General features: G+C 48.2%; 1 protein-coding gene across 1 annotated transcript in view; it reads left to right on the top strand.

The window, feature by feature from the left end:
- Positions 1–23477, top strand: part of LOC139229801 (RNA-binding protein 4B-like) — a 24844-nt gene extending 1367 nt beyond the window's left edge. Inside the window, exons 2-4 of the mRNA XM_070861389.1 lie at positions 12155–12461; positions 19185–19736; positions 21270–23477. Coding sequence (XP_070717490.1) covers positions 12155–12461; positions 19185–19729 — 852 coding nt within the window. The 3' untranslated portion in view covers positions 19730–19736; positions 21270–23477. The remainder of the gene's footprint in view (positions 1–12154; positions 12462–19184; positions 19737–21269) is intronic.
- The last annotated feature ends 250 nt before the right edge of the window (positions 23478–23727 follow it).

Here is a 23727-nt window from a genome sequence, read left to right as displayed (position 1 = left end):
GGGGGAGAGAGATGGTGGAGGGAGAGGGAGGGGGAGAGAGATGGTGGGAGGGAGAGGGAGGGGGAGAGAGATGGTGGGAGGGAGAGGGAGGGGGAGAGAGATGGTGGGAGGGAGAGGGAGGGGGAGAGAGATGGTGGGAGGGAGGGGGAGAGAGATTGTGGGAGGGAGAGGGAGGTGGAGAGAGATGGTGGGAGGGAGAGGGAGGGGGAGAGAGATGGTGGGAGGGGGAGAGAGATGGTGGGAGGGAGAGGGAGGGAGGTAGAGATGGTGGGAGGGAGGGGGGGAGAGATGGTGGGAGGGAGAGGGAGGGGGGGAGAGATGGTGGGAGGGAGAGGGTGGAGGGCTGGTGGGAGGGGGAGGGCTGGTGGGAGAGTGGTGGCGGGGGAGGGAGGGAGAGTGGTGGCGGGGGAGGGAGGGAGAGTGGTGGCGGGGGAGGGAGGGAGAGGTGGTGGTAGGGAGAAAGAGAAAGAAAGGGAGCGAGACAGAGATGGTGGTGGTGGTGGTGGGGGGGGGGGGGAGAGGCAGGTGTGGGGGGGGTGGCGAGAGGCGCGGGGGGGGGGAGCAAGAGGGAGAGCGGGGGACGAGGGAGCAAGAGAGAGACGGGGGAGCGAGAGAGAGAGAGAAACATAGAAAATAGGTGCAGGAGTAGGCCATTCGGCCCTTCGAGCCTGCACCGCCATTCAATGAGTTCATGGCTGAACATGCAACTTCAGTACACCATTCCTGCTTTCTCGCCATCCCCTTGATCCTGCTAGTAGTAAGGACTACATCTCACTCCTTTTTGAATATAATCAGTGAATTGGCCTCAACAACTTTCTGTGGTAGAGAATTCCACAGGTCCACCACTCTCTGGGTGAAGAAGTTTCTCATCTCATCTTGGTCCGAAATGGCTTACCCCTTATCCTTACACTGTGACCCCTGGTTCTTGACGTTGGGAACATTCTTCCTGCATCTAACCTGTCTAAACCCGTCAGAATTTTAAACGTTTCTATGAGATCCCCTCTCATTCTTCTGAACTCCAGTGAGTACAAGCCCAGTTGATCCAGTCTTTCTTGATATGTCAGTCCCGCCATCCCGGGAATCAGTCTGGTGAACCTTCGCTGCACTCCCTCAATAGCAAGAATGTCCTTCCTCAACTTCAGAGACCAAAACTGTACACAATACTCCAGGTGTGGCCTCACCAAGGCCCTGTACAACTCTAGTGACACGTCCCTGCCCCTGTACTCAAATCCCCTCGCTATGAAGGCCAACATGCCATTTGCCACCTTAACCGCCTGCATGCCAACCTTCAATGACTGATGTACCATGATACCCAGGTCTCGTTGCAACTCCCCTTTTCCTAATCTGTCACCATTCAGATAATAGTCTGTCTCTCTGTTACCACCAAAGTGGATAACCTCACATTTATCCACATTATACTTCATCTGCCATGCATTTGCCCACTTACCTAACCTATCCAAGTCACTCTGCAGCCTCATAGCATTCTCCTCGCAGCTCACACTGCCACCTAACTTAGTGTCATCCGCAAATTTGGAGATACTACATTTAATCCCCTCGTCTAAATCATTAATGTACAATGTAAGCAGCTGGGGCCCCAGCACAGAAACACTAGTCACTGCCTGCCATTCTGAAAAGTACCCATTTACTCCAACTCTTTGCTTCCTGTCTGCCAACCAGTTCTCAATCCATGTCAGCACACTACCCCCAATCCCATGTGTTTTAACTTTGCACATTAATCTCTTGTGTGGGCCCTTGTTGAAAGCCTTCTGAAAGTCCAAATACACCATATCAACTGGTTCTCCCTTGTCCACTCTACTGGAAACATCCTCAAAAAATTCCAGAAGATTTGCCAAGCATGATTTCCCTTTCACAAATCCATGCTGACTTGGACCTGTCATGTCACCTCTTTCCAAATGCGCTGCTATGATATCCTTAATAATTGATTCCACCATTTTACCCACTGCCGATGTCAGGCTGACCAGTCTATAGTTCCCTGTTTTCTCTCTCCCTCCTTTTTTAAAAAGTGGGGTTACATTGGCTACCCTCCACTCCATAGGAACTGATCCAGAGAGATGGGGGAGAGAGATGGGGGAGTGAGAGAGATGGGGGGGTGGGGGGGGAAGGGGGGAGAGAGCGAGAGAGACGGGGAACAGAGGGCGGGGGGCGGGGGCAAACGGGGAAGAGCTGTGGGGGAGAACGGTGAAGGGCGGGGCAGGGGGAAAGAGCCGGGGGAGGGGAGCAGGGGGAGATGAGGGAAGCAAAATAGGCAACAGAGTCTGAGAGAGAGATAGGGAACAGGGCGTTGGGAGATAGGGAACAGAGGATGGTGAGGTAGAGAGACGTTGGGAGAGAGATATGATGGGAGGGAGGGATGGAGATAGACGGAGGGAGGGAAGGAGAGAGGGAGATGGTGGGAGGGAGAGAGAGATGGTGAGAGAGAGAAAGAGAGATGATGGCTGGGTGGGAGAGAGAGATGGTGGGAGAGGGAGATAGTGGGGGGAGAGGGAGATGGTGGCGGGGGGGAGAGGGAGATGGTGGCGGGGGGAGAGGGAGATGGTGGCGGGGGGAGAGAGGGAGATGGTGGCGGGGGGAGAGAGGGAGATGGTGGCGGGGGGAGAGGGGGAGATGGTGGCGGGGGGAGAGGGGAGATGGTGGCGGGGGGAGAGGGGGAGATGGTGGCGGGGGAGAGGGGGAGATGGTGGCGGGGGGAGAGGGGGAGATGGTGGCGGGGGGAGAGGGGGAGATGGTGGCGGGGGGAGAGGGGGAGATGGTGGCGGGGGGAGAGGGGGAGATGGTGGCGGGGGGAGAGGGGGAGATGGTGGCGGGGGGAGAGGGGGAGATGGTGGCGGGGGGAGAGGGGGAGATGGTGGCGGGGGGAGAGCGGGAGATGGTGGCGGGGGGAGAGGGGGAGATGGTGGCGGGGGAGAGGGGGAGATGGTGGCGGGGGGAGAGGGGGAGATGGTGGCGGGGGGAGAGCGGGAGATGGTGGCGGGGGGAGAGGGGGAGATGGTGGCGGGGGGAGAGGGGGAGATGGTGGCGGGGGGAGAGGGGGAGATGGTGGCAGGGGGAGATGGTGGCGGGGGGGAGAGGGGGAGATGGTGGCGGGGGGGAGAGGGGGAGATGGTGGCGGGGGGAGAGGGGGAGATGGTGGCGGGGGGAGAGGGGGAGATGGTGGCGGGGGGAGAGGGGGAGATGGTGGCGGGGGGAGATGGTGGCGGGGGGAGATGGTGGCGGGGGGAGAGGGGGAGATGGTGGCGGGGGGAGAGGGGGAGATGGTGGCGGGGGGAGAGAGGGAGATGGTGGCGGGGGGAGAGAGGGAGAGATGGTGGCGGGTGGGAGAGAGGGAGAGATGGTGGCGGGTGGGAGGGAGAGGGAGAGATGGTGGGTGGGAGGGAGGGAGAGGGAGAGATGGTGGGTGGGAGGGAGGGAGAGGGAGAGATGGTGGGTGGGAGGGAGGGAGAGGGAGAGATGGTGGGTGGGAGAGAGGGAGAGATGGTGGGTGGGAGAGAGGGAGAGATGGTGGGTGGGAGGGAGGGAGAGATGGTGGGTGGGAGGGAGGGAGAGGGAGAGATGGTGGGTGGGAGAGAGAGATGGTGGGTGGGAGGGAGAGAGAGATGGTGGGTGGGAGGGAGAGAGAGATGGTGGGTGGGAGGGAGAGGGTGGGTTGGAGGGTGAGAGAGATGGTGAGAGGGAGAGAGATGGTGGGTGAGAGAGAGGTGTGGGAAAGAGAGAGAGAGAGAGAGAGAGAGAGGGGTGGGGGGGGAAGAGAGGCGGGGGGGTGGCGAGAGGCAGGTGTGGGGAGGTGGCGAGAGAGACGGGACGGGGGAACAAGAGGGGGAGCGGGGGACGAGGGAGCGGGAGAGAGACGGGGGAGCGAGAGAGAGAGAGAGAAACATAGAAAATAGGTGCAGGAGTAGGCCATTCGGCCCTTCTAGCCTGCACCGCCATTCAATGAGTTCATGGCTGAACATGCAACTTCAGTACACCATTCCTGCTTTCTCGCCATCCCCTTGATCCCGCTAGTAGTAAGGACTACATCTAACTCCTTTTTGAATATATTTAGTGAATTGGCCTCAACAACTTTCTGTGGTAGAGAATTCCAAGGTTCACCACTCTCTGGGTCCGAAATGGCTTACCCCTTATCCTTACACTGTGACCACTGGTTCTGGACATTGGGAACATTCTTCCTGCATCTAACCTGTCTAAACCCGTCAGAATTTTAAACGTTTCTATGAGATCCCCTCTCATTCTATTGAACTGCAGTGAGTGAGTGCAAGCCCAGTTGATCCAGTCTTTCTTGATATGTCAGTCCCGCCATCCTGGGAATCAGTCTGGTGAACCTTCGCTGCACTCCCTCAATAGCAAGAATATCTTTCCTCAAGTTAGAAGACCAAAACTGTACACAATACTCCAGGTGTGGTCTTACCAAGGCCCTGTACAACTCTAGTAACACATCCCTGCCCCTGTACTCAAATCCCCTCGCAATGAAGGCCAACATGCCATTTGCCACCTTAACCGCCTGCTGTACCTGCATGCCAACCTTCAATGACTGATGTACCATGACACCCAGGTCTCGTTGCACCTCCCCTTTTCCTAATCTGTCACCATTCAGATAATAGTCTGTCTCTCTGTTGTTGCCACCAAAGTGGATAACCTCACATTTATCCACATTATACTTCATCTGCCATGCATTTTCCCACTTACCTAACCTATCCAAGTCACTCTGCAGCCTCATAGCATCCTCCTCGCAGCTCACACTGCCACCTAACTTAGTGTCATCCGCAAATTTGGAGATACTATATTTAATCCCCTCGTCTAAATCATTAATGTGCAATGTAAGCAGCTGGGGCCCCAGCACAGAACCACTAGTCACTGCCTGCCATTCTGAAAAGTACCCATTTACTCCACTTCTTTGCTTCCTGTCTGCCAACCAGTTCTCAATCCAGTTCTCACTGGGTTTTCTAATCTGGTGACAGATTAGGAAAAGGGAAGGTGCAACGAGACCTGGGTGTCATGGTACATCAGTCATTGAAGGTTAGCATGCAGGTACAGCAGGCGGTTAAGAAAGCAAATGGCATGTTGGCCTTCATAGCGAGGGGATTTGAATACAGGGGCAGGGAGGTGTTGCTACAGTTGTACAGGGCCTTGGTGAGGTCACACCTGGAGTATTGTGTACAGTTTTGGTCTCCTAACTTGAGGAAGGACATTCTTGCTATTGAGGGAGTGCAGCGAAGATTCACCAGACTGATTCCCGGGATGGCGGGACTGACCTATCAAGAAAGACTGGATCAACTGGGCTTGTATTCACTGGAGTTCAGAAGAATGAGAGGGGACCTCATGGAAACGTTTAAAATTCTGACGGGTTTAGACAGGTTAGATACAGGAAGAATGTTCCCAATATTGGGGAAGTCCAGAACCAGGGGTCACAGTCTGAGGATAAGGGGTAAGCCATTTAGGAAATAGATGAGGAGAAACTTCTTCACCCAGAGAGTGGTGAACCTGTGGAATTCTCTACCACAGAAAGTAGTTGAGGCCAATTCACTAAATATATTCAAAAGGGAGTTAGATGAAGTCCTTACTACTCGGGGGATCAAGGGTTATGGCGAGAAAGCAGGAAGGGGGTACTGAAGTTTCATGTTCAGCCATGAACTCATTGAATGGCGGTGCAGGCTAGAAGGGCTGAATGACCTGCTCCTGCACCTATTTTCTATGTTTCTCTGTCAGCACACTACCCCCAATCCCATGTGCTTTAACTTTGCACATTAATCTCTTGTGTGGGACCTTGTTGAAAGCCTTCTGTAAGTCCAAATACACCACATCAACTGGTTCTCCCTTGTCCACTCTACTGGAAACATCCTCAAAAAATTCCAGAAGATTTGCCAAGCATGATTTCCCTTTCACAAATCCATGCTGATTAGGACCTGTCATGTCACCTCTTTCCAAATGCGCTGCTATGACACCATTTTACCCACTGCCGATGTCCGGCTGACCAGTCTATAGTTCCCTGTTTTCTCTCTCCCTTGATGGTGGAAAGGGGATAGATAGAGAGAGAGAGAGAGAGATATATATGGTGGGAGAGAGATATGATGGGAGGGGTGAGAGGGAGGGAGAGAGATGGTGGGAAGGAGAGAGAGAGAGAGATGGTGAGAGAGATGATGGTGGGGGGGCAGGGAGATGGAGAGATGTTGGAGTGTAATGGAGATGGGGAACAGAGAGAGATGGGGCGATGGATGGATTGAGAGAACGAGAAATGGAGTGACGGAGAGAGGGATGGTGGGAAGGCGAGGGAGATGGAGAACAGATGGAGGGAGGGAGGGAGAGAGAGACAGACAGAGAGAGAGAGAGATGGATGGGGATTGCAAAGGGATGGAGTATAAAAGCAGGGAAGTACTTGCGACAGTTGTACAGGGTATTTGTGAGGCCACACCTGGAATACTGCGTGCAGTTTTGGTTTCCATAATTGCGAAAGGATATACTTGCTTTGGAGGCAGTTCAGAGAAGATTCACTAGGTTGGTTCCAGAGATGCGGGGGTTGACTTATTATTAAAGGTTGAGTAGGTTGGGCCTCTACTCATTGGAATTCAGAAGAATGAGAGGTGATCTTATCGAAATGAATAAGATTATGAGGGGGCTTGACAAGGTGGATGCAGAGAGGATATTTCCATGGATAGGGAAGACTAGTACTAGGTGACATAATCTTAGAATAAGGAGCCTGCCATTTAAAAGTGAGATGAGATATTTCTTCTGAGGGTTGTAGGTCTGTGGAATTTGCTGCGTCAGAGAGCTGCGGAAGCTGGGACATTGAATAAATTTAAGACAGAGATAGATAGTTTCTTAAACAATAAGGGAATAAGGGGTTATGGAGAGCGGACACGGAAGTGGACCTAAGGCCATGATCAGATCAGCCATGACCTTATTAAATGGCGGAGCAGGCTCGAGGGGCCGTATTGCCTTCTGCTCCTATTTCTTATGTTCTTATGGAAGGGGAGAGAGTGATGGGGAACAGAGAGTGGGATGCGGCGTTGGATGGAGGGAGGGAGAGAGAGAGAGGTTGGGAAGGAGAGTGGGAGATGGTGGAGTGTAACAGATGGTGAAATGGAGAGCAAAGAGAGATGGTGGAGATGGGGAAAAGAGGGGGAAGGGGAGATTGAGATAGAGCGAGAGACGATGAAGGTGCGAGAGGGAGAGTTGATGGGGATGGGGGAACGGAGAGGGGAATGGGGAGGTCGAGAGAGATGGTGAAGATGAGGGGGAGAGGGAGATAGGGAACACTGATGGGGGAGATGGAGGGAGAGCCAGAGAGGTGAAGATTATGGGGGACAGAGAGTGGGATGGGGAGATGGAGGGAGAGAGATGGGGTACAGAGGGGGATGGGGGTGATGGGGAACAGAGAGCGAGAGAGATGGTGAAGGTGAGGGGCGAGGGCGAGCGAGATGGGGAAGAGAGTGAGAGGGATGGTGGAGTGTAACGGATTGGGGTGGGGGGCGATTAGGAGCAGAGAGAGATGGTGGGAGGGAAAGAAAGCGAGAGTGCCGGTGGGAGATGGAGAACAGAGAGGATTGTTTGATGGAGGGATGGGGGAGATGGGGGACAGAGGGGGATGGGGGACAGAGGGGGATGGGGGACAGAGGGGGATGGGGGACAGGGGGGGGATGGGGGACAGGGGGGGGACGGGGACAGGGGACAGGGGGACAGAGAGGGATGGGGGAGATGGGGATGGTGGACGGTGGGAGATGGTGGACAGTGAGCGAGAGATGGTGGGAGGGAAAGGGAGCGAGAGAGATGGTGGGAGATGGTGAACAGAAAGGATGGGTAGATGGAGGGAGAGAGATGGTGGGAGAGAGAAAGAAAGAGGTGGTGGGATGGAGAGATGGAGGCAGAGAGGGAGAGGAAGATGGGGGAACAGGGAGAGGGCTGGGGAGATGGAGGGAGAGTGCGAGATGGTGAAGGTGAGGGGGGAGAGAGGGGGATGCGGGAACAGAGATGGGGAACAGAGAAATGGGGAGATAGATGGAGGGAGAGAATGAGAGATGGTGGAGTGACGGAGATGGGGAGAGAGCAATGGGGAGAAATGCAGGTATATAGAGAGAGAGATAGATTGGTGAAGAGTGATAAGGGAATGGAGAACAGATGGCGGAATGGAGAAGATGGAATGAGAGAGAATGAGATGGCGGAGAGTGACTGGGAGATTGGGAACGGAGAGGAATGCGGAGATGGTGGGAGGGAGAAAAAGTTGGTGGAGAGTGAAAGAGATGGGAAACAGAGTGAGGAATGAGGTTAGAAGGAGGGAGAGAGAGAAAGTGGAAAGTGATGGGGAGATGGATGGAGGGAGGGAGAAAGAGAGATGGAGGAAAGTGATCGGGAGCAGAGCGGGGGGATGGGGGAGATGGTGGGAAGGGCGGGTGAGAGATGGTGGAGAGTGACTAGGAGATGGGGAATAAAGGGAGGAATGGGATAGAGATGGAGGGAGAGCGAGAGATTGAGGAAGAGTGACGGAGAGAGAGATGGGGAAGAATGACAGGCAGCGAGAGATGGTGTGCAGGTGGAATAGGAAGGGAGATGAAGATAGAGGAATGGGAGAGATGGGCAGAAAGGTAAAGGTACAGAGAGGAGTGGGAGAGATTAGCAAAGTGTGATGAAGGTACAGAGCGATGGTGGGAGGGAGAGAGAGAGATGGTGGGGAGGGGGATGGGGAACAGAGGAATGGGGAGATGGATGGAGGGAAAGAATGAGATGGTGGAGAGTGACATAGATGGGGAACAGGGAGGAATGGGGGAGATGGTGGAGAGTGACGGAGGTGGGGGAATGGAGAGAGCAATGGGGAGAGATGGAGGTATAGAGAGAGATAGATTGGGAAGAGTGACAGGAAAATGTGAAACAGGTGGAGGAATGAAGATGATGGAATGAGTGTGAGAGAGAGATGGGGAACAGGGAGGAATGGATGAGTTGGTGGGAGGGAGAGAGAAATGTTGGGGAGCGACAGATGGGGAACAGAGAGAGAGGTGGAGAGAATGGGGCCACAGAAGAATGAGTGGTGGAGATACCGAGAGGAAAAGGAGAAATGGGAGTACAGAGAAAGATGTGGGAGAGTGACGGAGATAGAGATGGATTTAGAGAGATGGAGAAAAGTGAGAGAGAGAGAGATGGAGGTAGAGAGAAAGAGTTGGGGGAAGATTGATGCAAAGAGAGAAAGGGCACGGAGAGGAATTAGAGACAGATGGCGGTATACAGAGAGATGGTCATAGAGTGAGAGAGATGAGCTAGAGAGGGAGGAATGGGAGCGACGGGGGTATATGGAGAGAGGATGAGTTGCAGGGAGGGGGAAAGAGATCGAGACCAGTGGAATGAAAAAATGAAGGGAAGATTGAGGGGGGGGTTAGGAGGAAGAGGAATGTGGGAGAGATAGAGGGGAGTGGCCACTGAGGGCAAGAAATAGTGAGATACTGGGAAAAGAGGAAGGGGAGATAGATGAGGGAAAAGGGTGGAAGAGACTGGAGAGCAATTGACAAAGATGTGAGAGAGGGAGAATGGAAGGAGGGGCAGAAGTATGAGGCATGGGGAGAAAGAAAAGAGAGAGACACAAAGGAGAGGAGGAGGAGGAGGAGGAGGAGGAGGAGGGAGGAAACTGATAGATGGATGAATGGGGAGGGGTGGGGCGCTGGTCAGAGATGAAGTGTTCAAGTTTGTAGGATGGTTTTCTTGAGTCCAGTGTCAAAAATCATTTGTGTAGATAAGCCCACGCACACTGAAGTAACTTTATATGCCAATATCCTGTAATGTAGCATTGCCCAAGGTAAATCAGAACACTCCTGTTGCAGTTTGCTAATTGGACGTGGCAGCAGCCCTCCCATGTATTTGGATTATGGAAGAACAATCAATCAGTCAGGCTGTGTGGATTCAGCTATAATCTGTGAATTGGGCTTGCATTTAAAGTAAAAATTAAACAGCAGCAGAAGTTGACGACAGATTATAACATATAACCGACTGCTCCTCGGTTCACAATATAATCATTGATGCAGCACTTCCCCGATTCTGATAAAACTAAACCTGACCAGCATCGCAGGATAGAAAATTTATATTTAAGGTTGAATCTACTCGGTGCAGCCATTGCCTCTGTATGGGCTTCAGTGCAGTGGAACGGGCAGGTCTGTTGGATTGGCCGATAGCTACCAAAATATGTCTTTGCCTGAGCGTGGCGCTGTTGTTAAGTCCTATTTCGGGTGGTCAGTTGCATTCGACAACAATCGAGTCAGATACCTTTAATCTTTACGTCTTTATTGAAGCAGCTTCGGACCTGTTACCAAACTGCCAGCACAGAGTCTACAGATTCCGAGCCAGGCAGACAAAAGGTCTGCCTATCCTTACAGACGCATCCTTTTTATTCTTACAAACTAGAGGAGGTATGGCCCGCTTCATCAATCACAGTGTGTTACTAGGGCTTCATGAATTGACAGCCTGTTTATCTTTAGAACACTTTATACTTTTACGAGCGGAATAGCCCAGCTTAATCACACCAGGCAAATGTGCACCTTATCAAGTCATGGCCATAAACCCTTGTTTATCAGTGATGGTCACACAAGCTACTTTACCCCCTACTTTCTCACGAGAAACCAAGTCTGCCTTTCCTTACTTGCTTATTGATTCCTTGAACCATTTTATTAACCCTTTCATGATTCTTCCACCTACATTCACACTGTCAATTCACTCCTTCCCGCAGAGACTCCATGTGGGACGTCCCCTGCTGTGGACCAGCTTACTTGCGTTCAGAGTTCACAGGCTTTCGAGGTGTCAATCATCAGAGATGTTTTAAAGCACTTGGCTGACTTGAATGTCTGACTACATACTTTTCCCTCCCTGCCATCTTGATGGGTTGACAGTTCACTCATTCTGCTGGTTGGGGAGTCTAGGACTAGGGGGCATAGTCTTACAAATTAGAGCCAAACCTTTCAGGAATGAAATCAGGAAACACTTCTATATACACAAGGTGATGGAAGTTTGGAAATCTCTTCCGCAAATGGCAATTGATGTTAGATCAGTTAATTTCAAATCAGAGATTGATCAATTTATGTTAACAGCAGGTATTAAAGGATATGGGGCAAAGGCGGGTACATGGAGTTAAGTCACAGATCAACCATGATCTGATTGAATGGCGGAACAGGCTCGAAGGGCTAAATGGCTTACTTCCGTTCCTATGTAACTCAGTCTCTAAAGATTGGTTGCGAAACAACCATAATTCTGGACGTGCATGAGCTTAAGAAAGACATATTGTTATTATCTATATATTCTGGTACCCGTGTCAGCTGTGGCTCAGTGGGTAGCACACTCGCCTCTGAGTCAGAAGGTTGCGGGTTCAAGTCCCACTCCAGGAACTTGAGCACATAAATCTAGGCTGACACTCCAGTGCAGTGCTGAGGGCAGATGAGACGTTAAACCGAGGCCTGTCTGCCCTCTCGGGTCCACGTAAAAGATCCCATAGCACTATTTCGATGAAGAACAGGGGAGTTATGCCCGCTACCCTGGCCAATATTTATCTCTCAATCAACATAATCTGATCATTATTACATTGCTGTTTGTGGAGCTTGCTGTGCACAAATTGGCTGACATGTTTCCCAAATTATAACAGTGACTACACTCCAAAGGACCTTAATTGGCTGTAAAACGCTTTAAGACATCTGGTGGTCATGAAAGGTGCTTATAAATGCAAGTTGTCTTTTTCTTTCTAATATCCTAATTTCAAAGTCTTCTGTTTGTATTATTGGGAACAGCCAGCTTTCACAGCAAGTGACTGAAGCTTCCAAGCTGTTGTTCTCTCCCAACACTCCAATTGTTTCCTTTGTTGTACACTTTTCTCATCTCAGTGTCCCCTTTCTGCTTTTCTTTTGTATTACTTTCTCCCGTCTTTAATCAAAAACCTGGCTGACTTTATGTTAACTGACCCTCCCAAGGGCTTGCAGTAAATGGTACTGCCCCCCCCCCCCCCCCAAATGTAGTTTAAGCTGACCAGCGCAGACTGGGGATTGAGCCTGGGACTCCCCTGGCCTGTACGACTCGTATGTTCATCGTACAAGGTATTTATCAATGAAGCTTTGAATTTGCTACAAGGTAACTACAAACAAGAGATGAGATATAAACTAGTTTTCTTTTTTTTTTGAAGGATTATGGCTTTGTGCACATGGAAGATGTGGAGGCAGCAAAGAAAGCGATCTCCCACCTGAATCATTACAAGCTTCGGGGATTCTCCATTATTGTGGCATTCAGCAAGAGCAAGATTATATCCTCCTCCAAGCTGCACGTTGCCAATGTCAGCTCCCGCTGCAGCAAGCAAGAGCTGAGTGCTATGTTTGAGAAATATGGACCCGTCGTCAAATGCAGGATTATAAAGAAGGATGCCTTTGTGCAGATGGAGAGAGGGGAAGATGCCAAAGAAGCTATGAGAGCTCTTAGCGACACAGATTTCAAAGGTGAACTAACTAGGGGATGGGGTGGCTATACAGTCTCTCCAGTGATAAGATTTTATTTTCCCTTGAGGTGTGTTCCTTTCAGAATCCTGTCAAAGATTTATTCCTCATCCTGTTCACTTTGTTTTAAATTCTACTTTCCTCCCCTTCTGAAAGTGCGATCTCCTGCTGGACACAGTCCCAGGGATGCTGATAGCTTTCAGTACCTCGCTCATTTGATTATTCTACTTGCGTGAGTCTTGACAGTGAGTATCAGCGGGCTGCTCGACTATGGGACTGAGTGTTGCAGCCAAACCTGATCATGTCTTTACCCTGCTTGCACTGTACATAAGGTGTCAGGGGATCGTGATGCGGAATTGGTGCCTTTGCTGCATTTTTCCCCACCCCATCTGGTAGGACCCGAACTGTTCATCTACCCAAAATCAATTAACAACGTAGACTGGGGATTGAAGTGGGGAACTTTGCAGTCTGTATGGCCCAGTGCCACACCATGTGTCTTAGTAGATAAATGCATCACATCAACAACAACTTGTATTTATATAGCGCCTTTAATGTCCCAAGGCATTTCACAGGAGTATTATGAGATAACAACATTTGACACCGAGCCATATAAGTAGAAAATAGTGCAGGTGACCAAAAGCTTGGTCAAAGGGGTAGATTTTAAGGAGCGTCTTGAAGGAGAAAAGAGAGGTAGAGGGACGGAGAGGTTTAGGCAGGGAGTTTCAAAGCTTGGGGCCCAGGCAACAGAAGGCACGGCCACCAACGATTGAGCGATTATAATCAGGGATGCTCAAGAGGGCAGAATTAGAGGAGGGCAGATATCTTGGGGGAGAGGGGGGAGCAGGTTGTGAGGCTGGAGGGGATTACAGAGATAGGGAGGGACGAGGCCATGGAGGGATTTTAAAATGAGGATGAGAATTTTGAAATGAGGCGTTGTTTAACCGGAAGGCAATGTAGGTCAGTGAGCACAGGGGTAATGGGTGAGCAGGATTTGGTATGAGTTAGGACACAGGCAGCCGAGTTTTGTATCACCTCTAATTTACATAGGGTAGAATGTGGGAGTGTGTTGGAATCGTCAAGTCTAGAGGTAACAAAGGCAGGCATGAGGGCTTCAACAGCTGAGGCAAGCACAGAGGTGAAAATAGTAGGCGGTCTTTGGTTATGCTGCGGATATGTGGTCGAAAGCTCATTTCAGGGTCAAATATGACACCAAATAAATATGACATCACTCCCTTTTCACAGCGAAGTTTACTTTCTGGAAGGCTACAAATATAAATTTACATCAGTGACTTCTGCCCATCACAAGTTAGTCTCACCTTCTGTCAAGTTGTGACATTTATCCGCAGTTGAAAGCTGGTCGAATGTGCGCCAGTTAGCATAGATTTACAAAGGGCCCCAAGATATCTGTCCTCCTCTAATTCTGCCCTCTTGAGCATCCCTGATTATAATCGCTCAATCGTTGGTGGCTGTGCTTTCTGTTGTCTGGGCCCCAAGCTCTGAAACTCCCTGCCTAACTAATGGAATTGTTTGAGAAAATCTCAGTGCATACAGCCAAGAATACAATGGGTGTTACCTAGATGGATTTTTTGAAGACAGGAAGCTTGTGAAAATTATGGCACATAGTATTCAAGGCTTCTTGGATAGGTCGGTGGCTCCAATAGAAGCTTTCAAGATTATGAAAGATATATTGAGAAAGCAAATAGTGAAGGATTGTTTTTGCAGGCTGCTGAATTGGTAATAAGAGGACACGGATTGTGGATTATCAAGAGAATAACTAATGGGGGAATGAGAATTATTTGCTCCTTTGCCACTAGTGGCTATTGAAACAAATACTATAACATCAATTAGAAGTGAATTTAAAAGCACCTGAAACGAAAAGTATGATCGAATATAGGGAAAGGGCAGGGAAACTGAGTATATAGCTCCCATGAAAGAGCTAGCAAGATGTTATGGGTCAAATGACTTCCTTCCCTACTACAATTTTTGTAAAAAAAAAAAAATTGAAGCATACTTCTAACCTCACAGAAGAAGAATGGACAAGTAGATGAGGTACCAGAGGGCACACTTTTCCTGTGGAACCATAACACAAACAATGGAATTATACCTCAAAGGACAGTTGACAGAGTTGGGGAGGATTAGATAATGCTATATAATTAACTGAGCTAAAAGTCTAGAGAGTGACGCATGATTTTAATATTGTGGTATATCCTGAAAATTGACAGTTCTCCTTTGCCCTCTTAATAAAACTTGCTCAGGTAATTGTTCCACGTAGCACATTTGTTGCAAGATTCCTTTCTTACCCCAGAATGTGCAATTGGAAGCCGAAGAAGAGTTGTAATACTTGTTCAGGTGTGCACCCTTATAGCTGCTGTCGGTTCAGTAAGGTAGGATCTTTGGAGCAACGCTCCAGAAATTCTTCCAAGCTTATAAGGTTTATTTGTGATATTCAGCAGTGCCCTTCCCAGTTTGTGAAGCTTTTCAAGGGATGATACAGACGAATGATTGACCTTGCGGTCCTGAAAGGACCCAGTGTTTCTCTTTGTTCAACTGCTTGCAGTATTAAACTGCTGGTTACTGAGAGCAGAGTTTTGAGTCGAGCTCCCTGCCTGTGACATTGTGCAGTTCATATTAAATTTACCCAATGAATGAAGAATGGTGCCTCATTTTCCCCTATTCAACATGTGCATGTTGGTTTCAGGGTGTACATGGTGCGATCAATTCCAAAGATTTGCTCCCAGGCTTACACTCCCCAGTTCTGAAGCATTCAGTAAAGGTGGGGGGGTTGACTGACACAGGCTTGTGTACGTTTGTCGTCGTCTCAATTTAGTTGGAGTTCAATATTGCGCTTAACTGTGGGTAAGCCCCACATGTTCTGGTCTTGTGTTTGACTTTGACATGCTGTTTCCAGGGCTCCTGATTGCCCTGTGATTAAAAGATGATTTTTGAAACTTGGGTTTTCCAACTTTTTCCTTGAAGTTCACTTTCATTGCAACCCCATCAACAGAAGGACAGTAAGATTTGAGACTCTTGTTTTTTGGAGAGTTTCAGTATTTTTATTTTTGGTCAGCTGCCAGTCTGAGCTGTGTGGGAAAAACCATCATTGCTTTTGTTGCTCAATATTGTAAGGTGGAGCTCACCTAAGTTCAGATTGCTTGGATAGCTTGGCAGAGCCAGGACCTAGGGACGTTCACGTGTGTACAGAGGTACTGCAGGAGTTTGTTCAGCTAAAACCATTCTGCTTGCCCATTTGTTGGGTACCCAAGTAAACTTTCAGCTGCATGTTGATCAGGACCACTCTACGCCTTGCGATATTGCCTTGTAGGATGTTCTGGAAGGGAGTGGGAAGAGTCCCAGTTGCCAGCAACCAGCCTATCGCTTCAGATCTTAATGAGCCAGGTTGGGTGTTGAAAATCATTAATGGTGTCCTGGAGTACTGCAGTCATGCCTGGCTCTTGCATCAGATTAAAGAGTCTGACAGGGTTGACTTGGTTCTCATCTTCCATCATCTGGTACGTCATCTTGAAGCCACCTAGCCCAAGCAGACCCTGCTTAACTCCACAAACGCAAAATACAACGGATGATGGAAATAAAGAAACCAAAACAGAAAATACTGTAAATACTCAACAGGTCAGGGCAGCATCTGTGACGAAAGAAGCAGAGTTAACATTTCAGGTCACTGATCTTTCATCAGAACTGGAAAAACTTAGAGATGTAATGGGTTTTAAGCAAGTGCAGAAGTGGGAGAGGGGAGGAAAGAACCAAAGTGAAGGTTTGTGATCAGGTGGAAGGCAGGAGAGATTAAATTCTGCATTATTTCAAATAATGCAAGGTTTTTCAGCTACCATTGCCAATATTAATTTTGAGGCTCATGTCTAACCATTTGGAATCAAAGATTGGCAGGCAAAACTGTATTGGACCAATGGGCTGCCTTTAAAGAGGAAATAATTTGGGTACAGTCGAGATACGTTCCCACTATGGGGAAAGGTAGGGTAACTAAAGTCAGGGCTCCCTGGACGACGAAAGAGATAGAGTAAGACGAAGCAGAAAAAGAGCGTGTATGTACGATGCCACGTCGACAATACAGCTGAGAATCAGGCTATATATAGAAAGTTCAGAGGAGAAGTGAAAAGGAAAATAAAAGGGGCAAAAAAAGATTGAGAGAATAGATTGGCAGCTAACATAAAAGGTAATCCAAAAATCTTCGATAGACATATAAATAGCAAATGGGTAGTAAGAGGAGGGGTGGAGCCAATTAGGGACCAAAAAGGAGAACTATGCATGGAGGCAGAAAGTTGAGGCAAATCGTGTTTAACCATTGAGTTTGATGGAGTTTTTTGATGAGGTAACAGAGGGTTGATGAGGGCAATGTGATTGATGTGGTGTATGGATTTTCAAAAGATGTTTGGCAGTGCCACATAATAGGCTTGCCAGCAAAGTTGAAGCCCATGGAATAAAAGGGACAGCGGCAGCATGGTGTGAAATTGGCTAAGTGACAGGACAGAGTAGTGGTGAACTCTCAGCATTCCGAAGGGACCGCACCCTCCGCGACACCCTGGTCCATTCCACAGTCACCCCCAGCACCCCCTCCCCTTCCCACGGCACCTTCCCGTGCAAGCGCAGGAGATGCAACACCTGCCCTTTTACCTCCTCTCTCCCCACTATCAAGGGCCCCAAATACTCCTTTCAGGTGAACAGCGATTTACTTGTACTTTCAATTTAGTAGACTGTATTCGCTGCTCACGATGTGGTGGTCTCTACGTTGGGGCGACCAAGCATAGATTAGGTGATCGCTTTGCGGAACACCTCCGTTCAGTCCGTAAGTCTGACCCTGAGCTTCTGGTCACCTGTTACTTTAATTCTCCACTCCCACTCTGATATGTGTCTCCAGACTCCTGCACTGTTCCAATGAAGCTCGAGGAACAGCACTTTCACTTAGGCACTTTACAGCCTTCTGGACTCAACATCGAGTTCAACAATTTCAGAACATAACCTCTTCCCATTCTTGGCTCATTTCCCCCCTCTCCCCGCCCCCCCCCCCCCCCCTCAGATCTTCTTTTTTTTCTCCTCCTCTCCAATGGCAGGGAGTCATTATTCTGCTTTTCACACCTGATCTAGATTAACCTTTTTCTAACTTCTGTCATTACCATTTCAATTCGGCCCATCATCCCTTTTGTGTGTCTAATCTCTCCTGCCTTCCACCCTATCACAGACCTTTCCTTTTGTTCTTTCCTCCCCTCCCCCCTTTCAGTACGTCTTAAGAATGTGATCTTTTCGAACATTAGCCAGTTCTGACGAAGGGTCGTCAACCCGAAATGTTAACTCTGTTTTTCTCTCCACAGATGCTGCCTAACCCACTGAGATTTCCAACATTTTCTGTTTTTATTTCACATTCCAGCATCTGCAGTATTTTGGTTTTGTAGTAGTGGTATAGTTTTTGGAACTGGAGGAAGGTATACAGTGGTGTTCCCCGGGAGTTGGTACTAGGACCATTGCTTTTCTTGATATATATTAATGACTTGGATGTGGCTGTACAATTTCAAAATTTGTAGATGACACAAAACTTGGAAGTATAGTAAACAGTGAGGAGAATAGTGATAGACTTCAGAGGACATAGACAGGCTGGTGGAATGCGTGGACATGTGGCAGATGTAATTTAACGCAGAAAAGTGTGAAGTGATACATTTTGGTAGAAAAAATGAGGAGCTTAATAAAAAGGCTACTATTCTAAAGGGGGTGCATGAGCAGAGAGACCTGGGGGTACAGGTGCACAAATTGTTGAATGTGGCAGGGCAGGTTGAGAAAGCAGCTTAAAAAGCTTACGGGTTGCTGGGCTTCATGAATAGAGGCATAGACAGAAGTGTGGAAATTATGATGAATCTGTATAAAACACTGGTTCGGTCTCAACTGGAGTACTGTGCCCAATTCGGGGCACCGCACTTTCGGAAAGATGTGAAGACCTTAGAGAAGGTACAGAAAAGATTGACGAGAATGATTCTAGGGATGAGGGACTTCAGTTACATGGATAGACTGGAGAAGCTGGGGTTGTTCTCCTTGGAGCAGAGAAAATTGAGAGATTTGATAGCGGTGTTCAAAATCGTGAGGGGTTTGGACAGGGTAGATAGAGAAACTATTCCCATTGGCAGGAGAGTCGCGAACCAGAGGACACAGATTTAAGGTGATTGGCAAAAGAACCAAAGCCGACATTAAAAAAAAACTTTTTTATGCAGCAAGTAGTTAGTATCTAGAATGTACTGCCTGAAAGGGTGGTGAAGGCAGACTGAATCACAACTTTCGAAAGGGAATTGGATAAGTACTAGAAAGAAAAAAAAAATCGCAAGGCTACGGGGAAATGGCGGGGGAGTGGGACTAGCTGAGGTACTCTTGCAGAGAGTCAGCACAGGCTCGATGCGTCAAATGACCTTCCGTGCTGTAACCATTCTATGATCTGGGCCCCCCACTTTCAAAAGCTTGTTCTCCATCAATGTCTGGAACATGTGTTACCAGGACTTTTGTACGTTTGAGCTTCAGCCCACATACACTGAAAACTAAGTCAAACATGAATTCGAGACAACAAACGTTCTCCTCTTGGAAATGAGAGCTAATGAGAATAGGATTGAGTCCGGAGTGTAACTAATTAGATTATAATCTATAAACAGATCCAACTGCTATCTTTAAAGAATTTGAATTGAGAAACTTTTCTTGTCCCCCTCTTTTTTTTTTTAAAAGGCAAACGCATCTATGTCGGACTATCGAAGAGCAAAGCATGGAAAGATCCCAGAAGACATTGTCACAAGTGTGATAAGGAGGGCCACTGGTCTGCGGACTGTCCGAAAAAGCGTGGCGAATCGGAAGATGGGCATTCCCGCAATCGCGCCGATCCTTACTCGCGGCCTGTATCAGGATATGGAGAACAATCAGTCTGCGGCGGCCCAGATCAGTGTGGGTTCATCGATTACTATGCGAAGTATCGGACGCGTCCATATGGGGCGGCAATGGAGCCCAGTTCTGAATGGCAGCCATCTCAGCATTCACCTGTCGGCTCTTCCACAAGTGATTCTGCTCCTAGTGGGTTCGAGCACCACTCTGTGGCTCCGCATAATGCGTGTTATAGCCAAGAAAGGAGCCCTCTGCAGAGACCGCACCTCCTGCTTCCTTCGAGCAGCGGAGATGGTTTGGCGTGCCCACACCTTTCCCCGTCTCCGCCATCCAGTCAATCCCTTTATGAGCAGGCGAGTCTGGCCAGTGATGCTTGTGCCGACTCTGTATACTGATTCAGAGGTGAGTCCAGTTTTCTCCGCAGTTCCAGTGTAAACCTGTTGGTAATTGTGCATCAATAATCTTTTCCACTCCCTTCCTTCAGATGAGTTGTTAAAAGTCTTGAGTATTTTCAACCCTTTAAATATTTCCAGAGCCGAGTAATCCCTCCCAAATGAATCTGCATCTTTTTTGCACAGTACGGGATTGCACGTTTTTCGGATTCCCTTCTCTCCTCATAGAGACGCTGATACTTGCGGTTCAATTCAACAGGCATTAATTGCCCTCTAGTACTTGCTTCATCTGTGATGCTAAACCATGAGTAGTGGCAGGATTCTTGTCTGTGTAGGGCATCACTGTGGAGCCTGATCCAGTCCTTGGCTGTCATCCAAACTTGCACACCTTCCAAAGGGGTTGATTGGCTAGTGATCAGGATTAGGATCACTGGCTACGGTTTCATATCACTAGCACAGGGACACTGAGGCCGGTCGTAGTTAGTGCCCCTTCCTCTGTTTTAGCTGGGGGGACAGCTAACGCAGCAGAGACTTGAGATGGAATGGAACTTCGATCTTCTGGTTTATATGGGCTAGCATCACAATGGGCAATGCATTTAGCCACTGATCTTGGGCTGGGGAGGAGAAAATCAGCTCGGGCCATGATCACTACAGGTGAACGGCAGGCTTAATTGTAATGCTCTTGATCAAATAGCCCAACATTCACTATGAGACTGATGCATGGAGAATGGCCACTTAAGTGAGGTGCCTGGAACCGTAAGAATGAGTTAGTGTTTTTAGGAGAGAAGGGAAGAATATCAGGAAAACAAAACCCCATTCCTGATGTATTTTACTAACACTGTAACCTACTTTACAAACCCTTTGATGCCAGAGCCCGCCTACTTGTCCATAGGCATTTACAGTTTGTGACCACAATCACTGGGTGCTTTTATTTATGTGCTCACAATGTAAAGCATGTTGGTGGGTGAAAAATATTGACCAGATTTCTGTACTTAAGACAGTGTTTGATACTCCTTCCTTCAGCTTCTTGGCTTTAAGTCAAAATTCCAATTTTGTTGGTTACTGTGACCACTTGCTGTGGTACTGAGCCAGAAAGGTCCCAGGTTTCATCCCTGGTCTTTAGTTAGCCGAACTCTGCTTGGGTAGCAGTAACAGTCTTACAATTCATCTTCGTGTTCCCAGGCTAGTGAGGGGGTTGGGTGATCAAACGTTAGCTGAGGTTCTTGATCACTGACCAGTGCCTCTTGCTGGGAAGTGTATGTGATGGTTAGGTAAGGCCAGGATCAGCTGTCCTCAGTTGTGATATCACCTGAAGCCAATTTTTCTTGCTGACTGGACTCGGATGAAGAATGGCTCCATGTGGCGTTCTCGGGTGACTTGTACCCATTGCCCGTACCCAGCAAACAGCCAGCATCTTTAGGTGAAGGTGGGGGGGAGGCAGAAAAATAAACAGCTGGCGCGAAACCAGATTTAGCCGAAGATCTGACAGGTGATCTGTTTTGAAATACTTTCATCAAAACTGTTGTCTTTGTTCTGCTTACAGGTTCAAATCTACAGCGACTCGGACTCACTTGCACGTGAAAAAGCCTTGTGTTATACATTGCACTGACTGCATCTGCCCCGGACATTTGTGGTGAAGGACATGGGTGTGACATTAAAACTGAATCCTGAGGTTAACGCTCCACAGTAGCTCCGAAGTTCAGGTTGATGTGTCCCCTTAAAACTCTGATCAACCGTCTACAAATTTCAACAGGTTTTCCGTTTTTTTTTTAAAAACCGAAAAGCGCTTGAAGCAGGTTACTGGTTGCAATTTCTGGAATTCTGTGATGTACATTTCGAGACTACTGTTTTCTCTCCCAAAAGGAATTCTCTTCCCAACTTGTACTTATTGGTTATCAAGTCATTATTGGGTAGGTGAAATTCCTTGTGTACGTCAATCAGATGCATTGCTATACTTCAGTGCACATCCTAAAGGCATACTGCCATAATAAGTCTGATCTGTGGGTTCAAGTGGCGTAATGCTATACATTTTCATTAGAGCAAGTGTTTCTTTGCCACTCAGATCTGCACAGAAACTTGCATATTCATGGACTTTGGAACTTTGTATACAACACGCAGTACTTGTCAGAAAATTGCACTAGATGTGGTAAGTGTAGAAATTAGCCAGATGCTTTGCCAAACCAGTTGCCCCAATGCCAATCCATCCCTGATTATAATGCAAAGAAGTACTTTGGTTCTTGAAGGATGGCGAATTCTGGTATGTTTGCCTGTCTTAGTTTGGTGTTGCTTGTTTGTTCAATGTTGTTCACATTCATGTTTAACAATTGGGAAGACTCACAGTAGCTTAAGAGTTTTAGAGAGCCATGAACCATATAAGAAGGGTGTTACAGGGCTGAACGGGGATCCGTGAATTACATTTGGTGATGACAATGGGACATCTTTGAATATACTGTTCAGTCAGCAGTACTTGAAGATTACAGGTACTGTTTTTTTGAGGGAAAGGGAAAAGCAAATTACTAAGGTGCCTGACTAGGCATGTCCTTGCCGATGCACGTGTCCAGTGGGAAGAGTTCACTGTGGGATTTAGACACCAATCTACCATATCATGCTCCACCAATGAAATGCCACATATATTCAGCAAAATTATAACTCTTCAGCTACAGCATCCAGGTGAGTTGACTGAATAAGTGCGGGAAATTGTGCAGAATGAAGAGCATCAGACAGTGGAGGTGCTATGCACAATAGAGGTTGGACATTTGAGACAGAAGCTGCGCTGCGCAAAGATATTACTGTTGGATGATCTGGGTGGAAGGTGAATACTTTTGGTTTCATCTTGAAAAGGACGCGTCTGCTGCCAACGAGCTGGAAGTAGTTGCGCATGCGCAGTACCAGTGTTTTTTGTTTGTTGCTGCCGGACTTCCCAAAATGAGGAATAAAGAAGCGGATTTAGAGAAGTGACTATCTTCTAGAAGAATGAGTGACGGATCTTTTTCCACTCTGTTTTACAAATTGCCTGGTTGCCATTATGCGCCCTGATAATGAATGCGCGTTCCCGGATGCATGGAGCCGTCGCACAGTGTTTGTCATGAAATGAACTAGCAGCTCATTGTAACTCAATGGAGTCTGAAGCCGCAGTCAACATCCGACCTGGGCTGATGACTCAGTGGTAGTGCAACAATTTCAAGGAACTCCTTTTGGAACTCAGAAAACCAGGTGAGTGGGAGGAAAAACAAGAATTTAGTGTTTATTTTTTAATCGCGTGTTTTATAAATCAATTTGCTAATGGAAAAATTATGCCCGTTTTTAATTTTATTTACATTTCTTTAACATTATTTTCAACAAGGGAAAAAAAATGCGAGAGCTGGTATTTACGCAGACCTCCGTCTGTTGTGAACGTTATTTTTAAAAATTTGGGACCTGACATTTATGCGAAGAATGCTTTTGCGCAGCTTCTGGTAACTTGCGGTTCGTTAGCAGGGGTGACTCCCTTTTGAAAAACAGCGGAGGACTTTCCATCTGTACATCCTCTCATGGCACCTTTATATTCAACTTCCTGCTGCAATAGAAAAGCTGTCAGCAGCGTGCAGCCGATTTTTGTTTCCATTCCACAATTGTTTTTGTAGATTGAACGGCAATACCAGGTTTGTAAAACTGAGGGGAGAGAGAGCAGGAATGCTAATATATATTTTAAAAAGTGTAAATATGTAGAGGACATGAATGGTTCGCATTAAATTGTTCAAAATTAATCAAACTGGCTGACTTGTTTTTTTTGCCAATTTTTTGTACGTGTCTAAAGATGCTGTCTGGTGCCCCTTCAGCTGAAGGTACTGATTCATGCTGCCCCCTCTTACTCCTGAAGGTACAGGCTCGTGCTGTTCCACCTCCTCCTGATACTGATTCGGGCTGTTGCTCATTCGACCTTCACTCCACCCTTTGCTGAAAGTTTTGACTCGTGGGCAACTGCTCCACGAACACTGGCACCCATAGAACCGTTCTTCAGG

Source organism: Pristiophorus japonicus, chromosome 19 (assembly GCF_044704955.1).
Source record: "Pristiophorus japonicus isolate sPriJap1 chromosome 19, sPriJap1.hap1, whole genome shotgun sequence".
In the NCBI taxonomy this organism is placed as follows: domain Eukaryota; kingdom Metazoa; phylum Chordata; class Chondrichthyes; family Pristiophoridae; genus Pristiophorus; species Pristiophorus japonicus.
The sequence above is the reverse complement of the archived record's forward strand: the minus strand, read 5'-3'. Positions and strand labels throughout refer to the sequence as shown.